At 45.6% G+C, this 19,010-nt stretch overlaps 1 protein-coding gene across 5 annotated transcripts; it reads right to left on the bottom strand.

Annotated features, from left to right (window-relative positions):
- Positions 1 to 1,112: 1,112 nt before the first annotated feature.
- Positions 1,113 to 17,567, bottom strand: ANGEL1 (angel homolog 1). 5 transcript variants are annotated; one of them, XM_074868467.1, is made up of 11 exons: positions 17,288 to 17,458; positions 14,979 to 15,578; positions 14,225 to 14,451; positions 13,514 to 13,583; positions 12,659 to 13,092; positions 11,843 to 11,969; positions 10,843 to 10,953; positions 10,006 to 10,075; positions 9,403 to 9,566; positions 8,392 to 8,556; positions 1,113 to 1,871 (listed from the first exon to the last, which is right to left on the bottom strand). In XM_074868467.1, exons 1-11 carry the CDS (start codon positions 17,349 to 17,351, stop codon positions 1,867 to 1,869), a joined length of 2,037 nt encoding a protein of 678 aa, XP_074724568.1. In that variant the 5' UTR covers positions 17,352 to 17,458; the 3' UTR covers positions 1,113 to 1,866. The 5 variants fall into 5 exon arrangements, with proteins under 5 accessions (XP_074724568.1, XP_074724569.1, XP_074724567.1 ...); XM_074868468.1 differs by lacking the exons at positions 1,113 to 1,871; positions 17,288 to 17,458 and adding exons at positions 2,121 to 2,506; positions 17,495 to 17,567; XM_074868466.1 differs by lacking the exon at positions 1,113 to 1,871 and adding an exon at positions 2,121 to 2,506.
- Between the last annotated feature and the right edge of the window lie 1,443 nt (positions 17,568 to 19,010).

The following is a 19,010-nucleotide window of genomic DNA, read 5'->3' on the forward strand; positions in this document are numbered from 1 at the left end:
TCTATTCTGCAGTACAAGTCCTTCTGAACTCTGTGGAAGGGAACTGCATACGTACTCTAGTAATGGATAGACACTGCCTATGTTCTATGTGAAGTCTAGGTGAGTTTTGAAAGATTTGGAACAAATGCTGACCTACTACTAGCAAAACTATTTCAAATGTAATGCAAACCTCGAAATAAGAGTTCCTCTTTATACTTTTATGTAGGCAAGTCCGTGGCCAACTGCAATTTTTTTTAATGGATTAGCAAAACTTTCTGCTACAGTGCCATTCTGATACAAACTTCATATACTAAAGAGTGGAGTTGGGTGTCCATCAGTCCGTGACACACTAGCCTTTTTTTAAACTCTGATACAATAAGCTAAATGAGTCTTTAGGAACTTAAAGTATGTAAGCAAGTGTTTTAGCTGGGAGTGGAGTGGCTTTTTTTCAGTTAACTATTTTACCTGTGTGCCACTGTATGTATGGGTCAGTACACAGTATGCTTGGATCTACCAGAATAAATTAGTCCAGAACTGTGGCTGAAACAAATTTCTGTTTATGCAGTAGCTGTATTGCTGTTATCAGATCTGCTTAATGTGAAGAATTTTTCTAAAAGTATTTCAGGTGAAAGCCTTAATCAGGTGCCTGCTTCTTAAGGTAGGTTCACATGTGGTGGTGTATGGACATGACTTGTCCTTAAAATTGCAGAGTTCAAGAAACCATAATGTACAGAAGAATGCTCTGTTGCCAAAGGGCAAGAGTCTGGAGTTGATGGGCTTGACCTTTCTCCAGTGGCTTTGGCTAATCACTTCAGGTGGTTGCTTTAGCCACTTGCTCCTTCTAAGTGAAGTATTTCAAGTGGTCCTGATGATCAGGCCCTAGATATAAGCAGGAGGTGCCCTGTCCCATGCGTACAGTGTGTGCACGTCTGTCTGAAGTAACACCGCATATTCCAGTGGTCTTGCACTGTTGTCCTGTCAACATTAAGACCTGCATTATGGATTTATAACTTAACCTAAGAAAGCAAGTGCTATTCTGGCTTGGTGTTTGCTCTGCCAGAGCAAGGTGGAGACAGTCCCTCTACAGCCAAGCTGAACTCCTTAGGGAATTTAATATTTTTGTCTGTTTTCTGAGCAGGTGTTTACATGTGTCACAACCACTCCCCTTCAGTGGTGCCCTGGCCCCGTCTGCTCAAGAGCAACTCAGCTTAGGCCAAGAAGGCTACTAAATCCCCCATAATCTCTGCAAAGCAGAGTTTTCCTCCAGGTCAGGGTTGAGATGGTGCTAGCAGGACCAGAGTGGTCCCCTTCCATGCACATCAGTATTCTACTCTAGCACTGTTAGGGTGCTCCAAAACCATTTACATCTTTATCACTGGTACAGCTCTGAACTAAGAAATGGAAGGTTTCTTTCTTTAAGAACAATATCATGTGTGTCTTTTTGTAATTAATCGGTGTGGTTCTGTGTTCTTACGTAGCCAACACAGAACTTGTATTTAGATTTAGTTCTTACTGCACCTCCCATAGCCCTCATGTTGATACTTCTTCCTGCTTCCTTTGACACTTAGACAATAAAATTCCCTCTGTACTGCTCTCAGCTTGTGCAGAGAAAACAAGATGTCTGTACTGTCTTTCTTTCCAATTTAAACTTCCCCACTGTCAGTCAGCTAAGTGAAAGGCACAGCCTTGAGTGATGGTATCAGACAGATGAGGTATAGATGCCCTGTACTTGCAACACTATGGACATAGAAGAACCCTCATTCTCCTTCAATCATCTGAACAGGTGAGTATATGTCTGTACACACAGAGGCAGTTGCCAGAGAGTAAGAAGTATGTATGTGGCTGTGTAGCAAAGGCTGAAACTCATCTTTGCCTCTTGAACTGCCGTCAGGCTGAATGGAAAAAAAAAAAAAAAATCAGTGGATGCAGCAACAGAAATTTCAGTTTTGAAACAATACTGTAAGGGTTAACACGAGCCTCTGCTTGGACTGCTCTACAACATATGGTCCAGTCTCCCTTCCTGGCTTGAAAAGCAATTCTGCTTAAGGTCTGTAGTTTAGTGGCCTTCCAGACTAACGACCTCACCAAGACTTCTCAAGACAAATGCTGGGTTAATAAAGGACAGTCAGCTGCAAGATTCAGTGCATTTCTCCAGCAAGGGGGATCCAACTTTATTCAGACTATCATCTTTCAGGCATAACATACCCCTTCTCTCTAGGGAAATGAGTAATAGCTGGGACCAGGGCCAGGATGTAGGCAAGCCCACAGTGTGTAGAGAAAAGGAATAAATATCCCCTAACCTGTTACTCCAAAGAGAATGGTACATACAATAGCCCCTCTTAGCTAAGTTAATTATATGAACAACTTCGGCCCTGAGGGGAAGTAATTGCACAGCACCTAGTAGATGGTATGAAGACACAAAAGAAGAAAGTAGCCACTTCATATGCCTGCATGGCCTGTGCTCAAGCCCAGGACTTGACAGTAGACTTCAGCAGCAGTTGAAGGCTTCTTGCTCCACTATTAAATACTGAAAAGATTAATAGTATTAGGAAAAAAAAAAAAAAGACTAAAATGCTGTGACTTCTGTAAACCTCTACTTCAGATGCTTGCTTGAAAATATCCTCTGCCCCATGTCTTAGATTTTACTAAAAATCAGGTCACTCCTAACCCCCCTATAGATAGGTCAAGGTGACTGCTAGACAATAGAGTGAGAAGGGCAAAACAGTGACTTGGCCACAGCTGACATTAAAAATAAAACTTTCTGCTCCCTCTTTAATCAGGCTTTCCTCCCTGTTACTGATAGTTCCAGCAGCTATAGGTGTTTAAGTCAGTTACAGATTACACTACTTGGACCTTAGAGAAAAACCTTTATTGTGGAAAGGATACACAACTTAGCAAGTAGTAATTTTAAAAAAAATTGGAAAAAGAAACCCAGTCAGCTACTACACTGAGAAGCTGAAGACCACAAAACTTAAGACTCTCAGATGCCTAAAAGCATACAGAAATCCATTCATGAGAGAGTGAGACTGAGCCTTAAGAGCATCATTCATGCACAGACTGCAGGATTATGGAAGGCAAAGGCGTATGACACGCTGTGGACAGCAGGCCTGGATTATATTTTTATTTTGGTGAAGAGTGACTGTCATCCTACCTCAACCTCACACTGGGGGAGGAAAAGGAATAGCTTTAGCATAACTAACTTCTGCATTCATCTACCCCCAGTTCAGGAGCAGCTCCTGAAAGCGGCCAATAACTGAATAAACTTAAGACTGCTGTAGGCAGCTTTCCATCCAGAAAGGAAGGACTAAAAAACTAAGTAACATTGCTAAGGCTTGAAGTCAAGTCTTCTTTGAGTATAACAGGAAAGACTGGATGGAACAAATGCATCTTTTAGTGTAGCATATGCCAGTGTCCAGTCTAGTCCTTCTCCCATTTGCCACCTCAGCACCTTGAAAACAGCTGCTTGTCTAACCAAAGTTAGGAAAAATTTTCCAGCTCTACTATACAGCATTCCTATTCCCTTAGAGCACAAGAATGTGCAGCCTAGGTCTGAAATAATAAATAAACTTTTAAATAAACAAAAGGAAGAAGAGCTTCAAGACTAGAATGACATTTTCAGTGGAAGTTAAGAGGACAGCTCGCCTTGACAGGAGAAACCAAACTTGTAGAGCTGCCAAAAGGAAGGAGCTTGAGGCGTGAAGCCTGCTGTTAAATCACTCATCTTGGTTATCATTACAGCAGGTGAGTTCTCTATAGAAACTCGGTATCATACTTTGAAACACAATGCAGTACATTCAATGGCAGAGATCATGCAGCTTGCACGTTTCAGTGTGACGGCGCTATGGAAAGTGCCACAGGCCAGGCAGCTACAGTTTGGGAAGGAGCAGGTCATAGCCAGCAATTCAATTAACTTGCCCTACAGGAAGCCTACTGAAAGGAGAGGGTATCCCACTAAGGCTTGTGTGTTCCTCCTTCAGATGAGCCACAAAAGGCTTCATCTGCATTTGGATGAACCATGGATATGTCTGCAAATTCCTAACAGTACATCCAATAAATGTTCGTTAGTGAAGTGGTGGCAATGGGAGAAGAAATTGCACCCTGCTTTGCGGACTGTTTGCCAACACCACTCACAACTATCATTAGGAGTGCAACACATACCTTGATCCACTCTTAAAAGATTCTCTCTGAGATGCTAAACTGTTTTTATAGCTTCTAAGAGACTCCTCAGAGAAGAGGAACTACGGTCAATTTCAGAGTTCTGTGCTTCACAAAGCAGGTGGCATACAGGGCACTAATGATAAACTTTTTTTTGTTGTATGTAACAAGAGTTATTCCCATCTAAGTGTTGGTCTCAGAGCTCTCATCCGTCCCACTTAACTCTTCAGGGGTGAGGGAACCCACTATCTTATGGCTTGACACTATTTAAATGTTGAGTTTATAATAAGACTTGGCCCTAAAGAATTCCACCCATAGCTTTTAACTGAAGAAATACAGCTGCAGAAAAAAATAAACATCAGTAACTCAGAAAGCTAACTGGTTATGGTAGTCGTGGGAAAACAGCTGCTGGAGAGATACTTCATAAGGAACAGGCATGGAGAAAGATGACTTCAAGCAGCAGCCAAGTTTCATTTATTAAGAAACCAGTGCAATTATATTGTTTACCACTCCTCCCATCCCCTGTAATTGAGAAAACTGATTATAAAGGGCATCCTCCTGAAGTGATGAGCTTAAAACTGAGAAAGTGAAGGAAGTCCAACTTCAATCTAAATACCATAACTAAATACAGACTAGCAGCTGTGGTACAATCTAAGCTGTTGTCTAGCAAAGATACTTTTGTCAATATGTGTTTGCCTCTACAGCTGCATGTTTCTTCAGCTTAGGAGACTGATAACAGGATATGTATACAAGCTGCCAGTGGACACTCACACCCCTTCCTCTAAGTATCAGTCTCCCTGAGCTCTACATCACTACTAAGTTGATGTAGATAATCCTACCTCTGTGATACCTTCCCTCTCTGAGTATAGCAGCTATTCCCGTTGTTCCACTTTCATAACCATTTACAGACCCCTCTGTAATTCATCAGAAAGCTGTGCTAATGGCAACTTAGGTCAGGAAATAGTGTTAAGAGCTACATCTGGAATCTTAGTTCTGTGTCCCACCACAAGTTGCTCATTACCACAGCCTCTTATTGTATCCCTGTGTGCTATTCTTAAAGAACCACAGAACATACTCTTTTCTCCCTACAACTATATACTAGTTGCTATTTTAGAGGTAGGGACTCTCCACCCACCCCATCTCCAATCTTCTATAGTCCCTCACAATCAGAGGCATTAACAGGTCTCCAGATCCATTTGATGTTAACTCCAAATTGCTCTAGAAAACAGGATTTTTTTTCTTTCCTGAAACAGGACAACTCTTTACGAGTCTGTACCACAGCTTCAGGGACCATGGTCAAAACAATCACAGCAATCAACTCTTCAACTCTACCTCTGTGTGTCTGCATGCAGTCACTAGCAATGGTCTTGCATTTCTGCAATAGTTTCACCTACAAATGCCCAAGGAAGTATGTGTGAGCCAGGGCTTTGGGAGCTGCAGGTCCCTCTGGGAGCTTTCTAACCTTCAGAAAGAAGAATCAGAAGACTTGCAGCATTGTCCTGGGGTTTCTCAGCACGTGACTCCATATCCTGTGTTCAACAACTTAACCATTCCAAGTTCATACCATACTATTTCATGTATCAAAAAAGAAAGCATTAGCTTGACCTGTGGAACACTAGATTTTCCAACAAAGTACAGCTGGAACCTTAAAACCTCCCTGAGAGATGCCTTCATGCAAGTTACCCGAAAGTTAAGTCTTTGGTTTAAATAAAATGGAAGAAGCAATTCCAATGTTGAAGCACTGCTCCTGTGCCTCGGTGCACACCTCGTGGGTCTCAGTAAGTGGGGCAGGAGGGCTGCTTTCACACAAGCACACGCACCCCTCATCAACTGACCATCAGACCTAGCCAGCAGTTACAACTGAAGCAGATAGCCAAAGATGTGAATACCAACACTGTCACAGCATTTTTTTTGTCTTGCTTTTGGTTGGTTGTTTTCAAACCTTTAGTGTCTTCCAAGTTTTCTACTACAATGTTACCAGCTGGTGGGAGTTATCTGCAACCAGCCTGCTTTCTGGCAACCTCTTTTCAAGCCTGACAGAAAACAAAGCTCTCAGTTCACCAATTTTCCTTTTTCCTCCCCCCCTTTACAAATACAACCAATTGCAAAATCAAAGAGTACTTGCAGAAATCAGTGCAACTGTCAGATAAACAGAGCCATAAAAATACACAGCTCCCCATGTACAAACACCAGTGCCACACCAGAAACATCACCTGTGAAACTAAGGGCAAACAAAGCCACAGACTTATTCACCCTCAGATTGCTGTTCACTTATACAGACTCCTACATGTTATTCCAACTTAGGTAGCAAAAGCCAGCTGCACATCACCAGGCAAATACCACAACATCTGGCAGGGGCAAGAAGGGAATATACAGTCCTTACACAATCATATGGGCACAGAACACAATCCCCCCACACACCCCTTGTTTCTGTACAGTTTACAGAAGTGAGCTGTAAAAAGATGAGCAGTACTTGCTTTCTTTGGGAGGAGGGGAAGGGTTCCTGAATGAAAACCATTTTGCAAAACAAGTCCGATGCCAAATAAACCACCTCTGGTATCTGAGGGTGTGCTGGGAGACAACAGCGAGGCCCGCTTCATCCCTCTCTTCAATCTTCATTACTACTATCTTGTGTAGCTAATTTGGCCTCTCCTCTTTCACATCCCAGCCCTCAAAGCCTTGTTGAGCAAGTCCTCATAGGGTTCAGCTGCCAGGAGCACAAGGTGCTGCAGTTGCTTTGTGTTTTTTTCTTAGATTATAAAAATTTTATTTTTCAGTAAGAAAGTAACATTAAAAATATTAAAGTCTCCCAATAGAATCCAGGAAGAAAGAAGAATATTTCAAGTCTCCCCGTACCTTCCCACAAAAACCTGAGGTGAGATCAGATTTCCCTGCCCCATTTATGAACAGAAGATTGGTAATGTTTCTACCAATACTGCTCTAATTTCTCATGGAAAAACTGAGCACCAAATGTCAAGCTGAACTGGTGAATCTGCCCTAGGAACAGGTACAGTTCTATTGGTTTTGTACTGGCCAAGCCACTGCTGACAAAGTACACTGGGTACAAACGACTGACAATCTGGCTCCAAGTTACACAGCCTTGTCCTCCCTCCCAACACCTGTCAAGAGACAGGAGTCAGTCCTACAGGTTCTACCTACCTAAACATGGTTGGCTCCAGCAGACAGTTGCAAAAACTTCTGTCTGGCACAGGAGGATGCTACAGGTTGGCTATCTGACACCTGGCAGGCTGAATGGAATCAGGAGGGCACAGAGAAAGAGTAGGACAAGTGACAAGTATCAGCTCTTCCATCTGATGGCTCTGCTGCCTCTCACATGCCTTCCATTTTCATCTCTCTTTTGGGACCTCCCAGAGCTACAGGCTCCTGGCATTGCCATGCCTCACAGGATGATTTTTGCCACCTGATATTCACCGGGAGGATTGTAAATATTTTTCCTACAAGTGCCAAACTAGGTACCATTCTGAGACTGCTAGAAAGGAAGGGAGCCTTCCCAAAGACCTCTAGGCTTTTGCTGCAGTTCTAGAGCTCCTGCAGATGGCTCTTAGAACCCCTGGCTCTATTCCTGGCAATGCTATTCCCTAGTCCATTAATCACAGCAGGCAGCTTCTTGTAGATACGGTTCAACTACACAAACCCTTCTGCCAGCAAGGCAGCCCTTACACATTATTAAGTAAAAGCCATTTCCAAGCAGTTAGCAGAGCCAACACTCTCAAAGGCAACATGACAACTACTCCTGGAAGGACCACACTTCATAAACTATCACTGAGAAATTAAAAGAACCATTGTTTTGGTGTGAAAGAATACCGGTGTATACATCCCCTGCTCCTCAGTAGCAATTAACTAAGCAGAAGTAGGGAGTGTTGTCCCTCTCTTTCCCAGCTCCTTGAAGATCTCACACAGGGACAAATAAACACAGGAGTTATGTTGGTTCCTGCAGCACTAAAACATCTGCTAAACAAAGCAGCGGAACAAGGATCCCTTTAAGAGATGTTAATGCCTGAATGCAACTGGAAGCCTACTGGGAACACAGCTCAGGTTTGCAGAGACCCACAAAATACCAATGCACAAAGCACTCCAACTCTCCCATCCCTGCTTTTTGTGAGGGTGTGAGAGGAGAAAGGGACTTTTAGGGCATGAAAAGGAAAAGAGTTTTCTTGCAAGCAGGTTGTGCAATCCAGAGCCTCAACTGCTGTATTCAGAACAGCTTTTCTTTAGGGAAAGGGAACCAACACTAACCCTCTCTAAGGCTGGAGATCTCCAAGCCAAAGCTAGCCAGCAGGCAGAGATGATCAGATGAACAAAAAGGATTTGGTAAGCCATTTGCCAGCAACAGGACATCTTCAGAGAGAAGGGAAAGGCGGCCAAGCAGCTTCAGGGCTCCATCCTGATACAGCCTTCGACCTGACAAAGAAAACAGAAAGAAACATCAGCCAGAGACTGGTGCTGTAGATTAACCCTATACACTCACAGGAGGATGCTTGTTGATGCTTTTCTATTCTTCCCCTGATGAATGAAGACAGCCTGCACAAACACTGCATCCACCTTTGAGCCTAGATGTGAAAGCAGTGAGCATCCTATAATACTGCTGTTCAATGGTTTCATATACTTGCAGGCACAGGAAACAAGTACACACTAAATTCACCAGGCAGCTGCTTACACGAGAAGCTCCTTTCATGGTACTAAGTACTAGCAATAGCTTCAGATTCTCCCCTGAGGAGGAATTCATCTCTTCATTCCTAACCTCCTCCCCAAAGTTGATTCTGACAGAATCCAAACCAGCTCAGAGACAGTTCCTGGATGCATTTACATGCAGCATAACTCCTGTTTCAGGCAGTAGAGAGGTGGTGCCATTGTAAGGTAACCAGAGTCACCACCTTCTAAGGCCAGTGTGTGGTATCAGTCAGACCAGAAGTCCAAGCCTTGAACTTAAGACCCAGCACTACCTGTTATCAGGAGCACAAGATAGTTATACAAAAGAACAGAATCCATTCTGTTCTAGCTTCCTCAAAAGCCTACATGAACCTAAGCGAAACACCTTCAGTTTTTCCACAGCAAAGGTAAACAGTGTCTTCGCATGATACCTGAGCAAACGCAGCTTCCACTTCGTGCATCATTTCAGTCAAAGTCACACCCTGTAGATCCAGCCCAGCTTAACAAAATGCACTGCCCAACACCAAGCTGCATTCTGGCATGCCCCACAGCCCTCTCCCAATGTCACAGGGATAAGCCCTACACTGCCACACTCACCCCCCCTGTTTCCATTCTCCACAGGCTCCGCGGAGTAGAAGATATAATCTACAGTGGCTCCAAGCCCCATAGGCATCGTTGTGACCTCCGGGCGTCCCCTCTGTGGCAGGAAGTGGCTGTAGACAGAGGTCAGGTTGAGGCCATGCTGGATAACGCCTGAGGACCTGCACATGAACAGCCACCATTTACCAAGGAAGGAAAGAGAATGATGCAGTGTTCAGTACTGCAGTCACAGCTGAAGTTGGATGTCCCCTTGCTGATGCAACTGTCCAAACTATTTCTACTTTGTGAACACATAAAGGACAGTCTTTCAGAATTATTCACTCCACTTACACTGAAGACAAAGTGGACTATGAACTTCCTGGGTCTCCAATACCCAGTCCTGTCTATGCTCTTCATTTCCAACCTCACCAACACAATGCTGACAGAACAGCACCCAGCTGCTGAGACAATCCTGGGTGGATCTGGCTCTTCCAAGATAGCCCTCCTTACTCTCTTCCACCCTCACATTTATTTCAGTCTTTACTTCAGCCAGATTTTCGGTGCTCAGGAAAACTAAGACCGGGCTTGAAGAGTGGGGCCATGGAAGGTGCACCAAGTTACCTTGGGACAAATGGCTGGGGATCAGGGTCTTTCACCATGGCAGCAGGCTTGGGCCAGTGTGCAGGGCGGTCTGCAAAGGAGCAAAGAGATTCCAGCCAGACCTACACAGATCCTGGAACAGGCTGCTCATCCCAAGTCTGACAAGGTTCTCCTGAGACCAAATGAATCTTTTGCCCAAGAAGAGCAGATAGCTTCCAGTCACAGGTACCTTAAAGAAAAATATTCAAAGGGAACCCCAGGAACATCCTAAGAACAGATCAGTGCAAACAACTGAGAAATCATATTCTGTACTGCTACGGACTGTCCTTAAAGCATTTAATATTATCAAAGCTCAGGATACTTCAACCTTTGTTCTCAAAGAAAGTTCATCTGCCTTCGCCTACAGCTTTCTCAAACAGTGTCTAGAAAGGCAGAACAGAAATGGAGAGAGCAGAATCAGCCATGCTACAACACCCAGAGGTGAGGCAGTGTCTACTAGGTACCAGCATCTGGAGATGTATATGTTGTGGCCATTGTGACATTAGTCTTCAGGTTTGTTCTCTCTCACCAAAAATCCTGAAGCAGAAAAGAAGTGTATATATACATACATAATTTCACTTTATATGAAACAGCCTCCAAGAGAGGCTGAATCTCAGTGCATCTCAAGGAACACTGTCAGTGTGTACGAGGGTGGTGAGACTGTATTCCTCTGAGCTCTCACAGAATCCATCAGTAATCACACAGCCACGGAAGGCAGCCTTCTGCCTTCCCCTTTTCTCACCAAGCATTACCTCCACCTCACATTTTCATCAAAATCGAGCTAGGAGAGTCACAAGCTGAAAAATCTCCCATTAATACCTGGTTTAGCATCTGTCACACCTTCCAACAGGACCAGCTGCAGTGGTCGTTCACAGGCAACATCACAAAATTGAAACTGGAGCAGGAAGTCCCGGCTGTACTTGTGTCTGCCTGCAGAGAAACATACAAGTTAAAAGAAAAAAATAATTGCAACAAAGTCACATCTACAGATAACATCTGCATCTCCATCTAAAGGTCTTTAGACCTTTAGACCTCTTAGAGCTCTTTAGTTTGAGAGAGGTTTTTGTGCCCAAGCACTCTGGTACCATGAGAACAGGAATCACTTAATAATAACCTAAATGTAGAACAGAACAGACACATAAATGTAGAACAGAGCACAGTTATTGCTATCTCTTTAGCTAATGCAACAGTCACGACCAACATCTTGACAAAACAAATTAAGAATGTCACCTCTGAGACACCACAAGTTCAAGGGACCTTTAAGCAGATCAGTTAGTGTTCAACTCAAGGAAATGTTTGCCATAAAAGAAAAAACAATTCTGGAGATCAGGCTGAATACAAGTTCTACATTCAAAATTCCAACAAAAGCTATTTAGTGTGGGCTCCTTTTTTTTAACCCTCTCTAAGGACAGCAGAGAACAGTCATGATTGCAACTGGGCTCTGAGGAATTATTTCCTAATAGTGGTGTGCAAATACCACCTAAAACCGCTCCCACAAACACCTGCAGCTGAAAGCTGTGGCTGCTGAACATGGTTTACAACTGTACAAAAGCATAAGTCTGGGAATATGAAAGAGAGATGTAGAGCAATGGTAGGGGAACATTCAGCTCCTGACTACAGAAAGAAAATGGCAGAAATTGGGCTACAGCAATAGACTCCAGAAAAATTAAATTCAATTCATATACCAAGGAAATGGATAGAAGAGAATCTTTGCTTAGTGCCTCATGCAACACACACCCAAGCTACTCAGAGAGACAGCAAGGCCCACAAACTGTCCATCCTTAGCAGACTCATGTTCTCAGTGCACACTGGAGCTCACCAGGTTTCTTTGGCTGGCACAGAGTGACATACTGGCAGCTGTCCGTTACACCCAGTGAGCTCGGCCACAGCGGAGCCAGCAGTTTCCGTGAATACAACTGTTGGGAAAAGTCTTCCTGACCAGACACCTGCAAGGAGGCCAGAAACAGGAGAGGAAACATCAGCAACACAGAGCAGAACTTCTGCAAGCTACAATATACGTACATACACTTGCAAGAGCAAGACAGGAAAATGCTCTCACAGAAAGGCACAAACTAAGCTATTCAGAATATCGTGCAAATATAATAAACCTTCAGCTGTGGGAGACAGATACAATTAGCTAAAAGTCCCCTGACAAGATACTTTGCAGGCATGTATTACTGAACTGATGATTTAGCTTGAAAGCCAATGATGCTGTTGATCATGGATACACAGTAACAGGTAACCACAAGAGACTCTACCATAGGTGCCCATTTCAAACTGTTTTCAGATCAAACATTCATGTAACATTTCAGCAAATCTTGGTGGAGTTGTACTCCCCTACACTTCCAGTCACACAGGCACAAAAATCCCATCTCAAGGAAGAACCAGGACCTGACATTAAGTGATCTATTATCACTGGTTTGCCTCAAGAGAAACCAAAAAAGCAGTGGTGGAAACAACACGCACACATTTGTCCGCTTCCTTCCCCACCAGTGCTAGAGGCATTGGGGAAGACTGCTGAATAACTGAATTCAATATTCAGACTATTTCCTCATGAGAGGAAGGACACAGCCATGCACTTCTCTAGCATCATGCAATAATGAGTTACCCAATCCCATTTCTGGCTGACACCTACCTTCCAGGCTGGCATCCCATGGTAGGAAAGTTCACCGTTCCGGATGAATTTGTAGAGTGGGGAATCAGGTACAGAGTTCAGGTCTCCACACAAGATGACAGGATAGTAGCCGCCTTTAGTAGTTTTTGCAATCTTGTCGATCTCTGCTAGGAGCAAGGCCATCTGGGCCAGTTTGATATCTCCCCGCCGGGGATTGAACAACACATGAGTGTTGGCCACACACAAAGGACTGACTGCCTTCAGATCTAGGCCCTCCGGGAGCAGAGGCTGCAGCAGCAGCACCAAGCCCACATTATCCCGATTGAGGACATCCAGGCCAGGCCGGAAATATTCTATGGGACTGAAGCTGATCAGCTGGAACCTGCTGTGCTTATAGCATACTGCACAGCCATCTGTCTTCGTCCCAGTTCTCCGTTTATAGAAGCACACAAAGCCTGAAAAGAAGCCATCACCTATTAAAAGGTTTATCCAGTCACTATCTCAGGCTCCCCCCATCAGCTGGGGAGTTCAGCAAGTTTGTGTAGCAGATGAGATTCCTACTACATCTGGATATGGCATTATACCCAATTCTGTTCCAATAATCACAGTTTATCATTTATCATTGAGGATATTTTCTCTCTCCTTGTCCTTCTAGGACCCTCTCACTTTTATTACACTGATCTGTCAACTATGAGAAAGATCAATTACAAAAGAAAGGGTGAAAGCCTAGGCAGACAGTTCAGAAGTAGGGCCAGCAGCCATGTGACAAACAGGATGAGCTCTCTTGAGACCACATGCTTTGAAGATGTTAAGCAGGAAGCACTGCTTGGCCAGTCCCATGAGCTGGAGGTACAGACCCACAAAAGCAGAACATACCCATCTCCTTGAACATCGGTTCCAGCTGCTCCCAGTAATGGTTCTCTTGCACCTCCTGGAGACACAGAACCTGGAAGGAAGGCAGAGACCTCACTCGCTCCACCAGTATTTGCTAGTTACCTTGTTTTGGGGAAGGAAGAAAGTGGAAAAATGCACTCACATACCAACCCTGCAACCAGAAAGGTCATCACTGCAACTCTGTCTTGTACTTTCCAGATAGAGAGCAATAACCTTCTGGGTCACAATAGCTTATCATTCAGTTTTCCAGTGACGAGGCAGAAGATCCTTCATCACACAAAGAGGACTCAAAGAATAGAAAAAGTCATGAAGTCCTCTTCTATGCAGGCTTCCCCTTCTGTGCTGCCTTGTAAACCTGGTCCTTTCCTCCCCAAACACACATCATCTCTTCTTCCTCTACTTCTGCTGTTTAAAGAAGTTAACCCTTCCTATCAAAGTATGACTAGTTTCTACAGTAACACAATCAAAGCAAGACAGACACCAAAAAAATATATGAACAAGGCCTCAAACACCCTCAGAGGAATCAGTGTTCAGTTACCAAGCAGGTAGTATCTTCCTAGAACTCCTCCCTCATGTTCTCTTTTTTTTTCTTTTTTTTTTTTTTTTTTTTTTTTGTTAAATTAACGCTCTTAGATCAAACAAGGAATTCAAATTCTGGTGACACTGACGTGCGAAGGGCTCAGTCATACTCACATCAGGATCCCAGTGCTGGATCTCCTGCAAAAGGTTTGGATAGCGGTAGTTCCAGTTCAGGATGTCTGGATGACAGTGTAGGTAGAGATCAAGGCCCTGCTCCACCAGGTCCTGGGCAAGGATGTTGTAAGACATGACTCGAAATTCAAAAAGAGAAGTGTTTTTTGAGACCTGCTCTAGCACACAGGGCTGGACAGAAAGATCTTCCCAGTCTCTCCATAAAATCTCTATATGTAAGAGACAAAAAGTCAAGTTACAGTCATGCTGGGTACCCTGCTGATACTTTTGACCCACTGGGACCCAGAAAATAGCCATTCTCATTCTCTAAGCCAGAGTGTTGTAGCCTCTGAGCAAATCCTCACCCACTCTGGTTTTCTGGTGCTCTTTTTGGATGCCTTTGGATAGTTGTCAATGGGGTTGACACAACAGAGGATCAGTCAAGCATACTGAAACACTCAGCCAGCTTTTGGGTGCTTTTTATATTATAAAGCCAGTACTTGGGAACAGTTCCTGGGAAATAAACATTTATTGATGTTCAGACCAGATGGTCTAATAGCACAGAGACTACTACCTGTGACCAGCCCTCCCTCAGCAAAAACTCACTTTAGTTTTCACTACCAGATCCTGTCAATTCTGCATGGACAGATACAATCAATGTCTTACTGACAGCAAGCCCAGACACAATAACCTGACCACAATCACTACAAATGCAAATACCAAAATGAACATTAGATTCAGAGCTGTTACTACTGACCATGGTAGGGTACCTCTGTCAGAAGAGGACTAAATTGTATCGTATCCTGAATGGGCCAGGCTGGGGGTTCCGTTGGCACTGTCTCTGCGTCACGTGCTAAACTCCAGGCCAGCACAGCTGGGTCTTCATTCTGCACTTCTACACCGATAGCAGCGCAGCCAGCTATCTGGTGATCTGACTGTGGCACCACAGCTGCCCAAGGGGCACTGCCTGCTACAGCCACTGTTTCCTCTGGTGCTAATTTTGCCAGTTCAGTCACTGCATGATCTTGCGGTTCTGCAGAAGCCAAGGCATGTAGCTCTGTGAGCTGCTGACCAGCACACTGGGTGACTTCTGGAGCTGAATTCAGGTCACTGAGGCTAGTCATCAATAGCTCTGAACCTTCTAACCAGTCACTAGTGAGGGTAACTGATACTTTCCCCACTGCTGGAACACTCTCACTGGCTGGCAAATTCCCTGCTCCTTCCTCCAGCCACTGCTGAAGAAGGGCTTCTTGCTCTTCTGGGACCGACCTTCCTCTGGTCGCAGCAAAGACGCCTTCTATCTGGGTGGACGTGCTCTTCGCCAGAAGCACATTCTTTCGACAGGTAAAGAAAGCATCTGCCATTTAAAAGCAAACAAAACCAACATAAGACAGATGGAAATCCTCACTTTTTCTTTTTCCTATGCATTTGCTGAAACTGTGCAATACAACCATTCAGTATAGCAAACCAAACGACTTCTCTGAAGAAAAACAGTTACAGTCTGAATAACTTAATCTGCCTTCCCCTCAACACTAGGCCACAGTCCAATTCTAGTTACGTTAGACAAAGTCACTGAAACTGTACAGGATGGCAATGGCTTTACCAACTCTAAGGAATGCAATTCTAACTTACACAGCGTCACAGCCAAGCTAAAAGGCTTGTGGAAATTATCAACTCTCAGCAACAAATGTAAAGGCACAGTCTATAGAACTTAGCTGATGGGGTCTACAGGCTAAGAAGCCAAGCTCCTGTAGATTAGCACTTGGAGCAAGTTTCTTTCCAGGGATTAAGAAAGTAGAGTTCAGCTAAGAGGATCAAACATATCACAAGAATGTGTTATGGAAGATAAAACTGTTGTTATTAAGAGATGAAAAATAAAGACACAGAGGGACCAACATATGCAGTTAAAAGCCTTATTAGAGGGCATATATGCACAGCAGTCTTGGTAAGAATTACAGATCACCTAATGACTGACATCTCTGGTCAAAAAATTTAAAAATCCCTGCTGTTGATGTAACACTTGAATATTCTAATATTGGTGTGGTAAAGCAGAAAGACAGGGAGTCTCTTCACTTGTATCTATGTAAGAGATGATGGCATTTACATTTTGCTATGAATTCTGCAGACATTAGTCCCTTCTGTTGACTAGCAATTTCTGTTGTCTACAAATCACTTTTACTCTAATGTATCCCTGTGACAGTCAGTCAGCCAGAGCAATAACATACAGGAGTCAGCAATACCCATGTATGCTTTTACTGTATCCTCCATGTCAAAGCTTCCTGTATGTGTCAGAAATGGAGCTTTAAGAACCATACTCCTCTCTGTAGTTTTGTAATTAAGCTCATGAACATCAGAAATACCAATGCACCGAGTTAATATTCACACACCACTAGCCAGGCATAGCTGTTACAAGAGCACGTTACTACAGGATGGGAGCTGAATTTGAGAGGAGTCAGCTAGCTGCTCGCTACAACCACAGCGTGCCAGTGGCTGCTACAGGCCTGGGGACAGGTTCAGGCAGGAGGGTGGATTTATATCAACGCAGTCACCAGGGACTCTGAAGTAGCAGCAGGATCTAGGAAACTAAGTGAAATATTGATGTACGCAAAGCAGGAGTTCATTCATGAGCCACGCACAGGTCCCTGGAAAGCCACAGACCTCAGAGCGGCCCATCTCCACAGACGTCCCCAAACCTGCAGCGCAGGTCTGGGCCAGGAGGCTCAGGCCCCACGCAGACTGCAGTCTGCCACTGCAGCACAACAGTCGGCGACTGTTCCCTCCAAAAACCCAGCCCCTCAGCTGCCCCGGGGCCGCGCAGCCCCGGCGCGGCACAAGTGCCCGCGCCACCTCGGGCAGCTGCCCCAGGCCCCCACCCGCCCGCCTCTCCTGCTGCCCAGGGCGAGGCACCCGGGGAGCTACGGGGCAGCCGGCACAACCCTGGCTCCCAGCCGCCGAGGCCCCTCCGGCCGCATCCCCCTCAGGCCAGGGCGGGGGGAGGCGAGGGCCCCCGCCGCCGGCTCTCCCGGCTCCCGCCGCCGCCCGCCCGCCCGCTCGGGGCCGGGTTACCTCGGAGGGCCCGGAGGAGCCGCGCCGCCGGCAGCAGCACGTAGCAGAGCACGGTGCCGATCATACCGCCCGGCGCGGCGCGGCGCAGCTCGGCCTCCACCGCCCCCGGCCCGGCCCCAGCGAGGCGACGCACCGCGCCGGCCCCGCCTCAGCAACGGCCTTACGGCGCGGCCTCGGCCTGAGCCCCGGCGCCGCGCAGGCACTCACCGCGTCGGGCCGCCGCGCCGCAGGACTGGAGGCCGCCCCGGGCCTGCGCCTGGGCCTGGGCCTCCTGCGCTGCTCCGGGGCCGCCCGCTCCCCGGAGGCCGCGGCCGGCCGGTGGGCCGGGCCGGGCCGGGGTGGGGCCGTGCCCGCCCCGCTGTGGGGCAGGGGCGCAGCCGGGGGACGGTCTCTGTGCGGCGGGGCCCGGCAGCACGGCTGTGCCCGGGGGTCAGCAGTTGTGACCCTCAGCAGGGTGACGGCGGCTTCCTGGCCTCACCACCCTCAAATTTGTGTTTTCGAACAAAAGTTTTCACACCCCGTCACTCGTTCTCCAGAAAAGTGAAGAGAAAGGAAAATTTCCTCGATTTTTTTCCCCTGGAAAGCCACCAGGCAAATAAATTCCCATGTGCTCCAGATAAGTTAATAATTACACAGGCTTTGCAAGCACAGTTGATGATAGTCAAGGGTTTGCAGCACACAAGCTCTATGTGGATAAATGCCATTGAGGGTGGGTGAAATACCAGCACGAGAGCGTGCTTCCCTCAGTGTGCTGCTCACAGGTCACCACAGCTCTGCCAAATCACTCCCTCACACGGCTGTGAGCACACTGTGGCCTTTGCAAGTTGAGACCCGCCACATGTTGAAACCAGACAGTTTCATATGAAAAGAGAAATCCCAGTTGAAGTCTACATTTCTAATGTTTTGCTTTGTTCCACATTTAAATGTATACAATATCTAAATGCAAATAGATCAAACTGAGCACCGCTATGGCTTTTTACACCAAATACACAAATGTGTGATCTTGGTAGCCTTCTTCCAAACTCTCTTTAAGATGGGCACTTGTAATGGACTCAAGACTCATGTCATGCCTGCCTTTTGTGCTGACGAGTGCTGCCAAACTGCTCCTTCAATGGTGACCAGCTGCTGTCTCCTGGGTTACTGAAAGGGAATGAAAGGGCTCAAACAAATGAATTTCTAACAATTATTAAGACTAAACTGATCTATGATGTATGAAAGCTTTGCTTGTGCTTTGCTTCATTCGCTTCAAAGCTTTGCTTGTGTTTTGCTTCATTTGTCTCTCAAGGACTCCTGACTCCTCAACGGTTTCCTTAGGTCCCTTTGTCCGTTTAGGTAAGATTGAAACACTCGTTAGGCTCCCTACGTAAATCACTGATAGCAGACTCAAGGCCTTCAGTGGACACTTGGGCAACTCCTAGAATGAGATAAGGGGGCTCTAACACAGAGACACAGAGACCCTATTATAGGGAAACTGATTTTGCTGACTTAGGAGACACCTGGACTTTACTTCACAGCGCATGCGCTGGAAAGAGAGTCAACTAGCGAACACTGTGAAGAAGACTGCTTACTTCCTCCCCCGACCATGGACGACCCTCACCCTATTTTCACTACACATGCTCGGATTATGCAAATGAATTCTGGGAACTCATTATCATAAGACACCCCTTTCTAGGAAATCTAACGAATATGTATGATTTGTGTGTCTGTAAACTGATGTCCCTTG

Source organism: Strix uralensis, chromosome 4, assembly GCF_047716275.1.
Source record: "Strix uralensis isolate ZFMK-TIS-50842 chromosome 4, bStrUra1, whole genome shotgun sequence".
NCBI classification, from domain to species: domain Eukaryota; kingdom Metazoa; phylum Chordata; class Aves; order Strigiformes; family Strigidae; genus Strix; species Strix uralensis.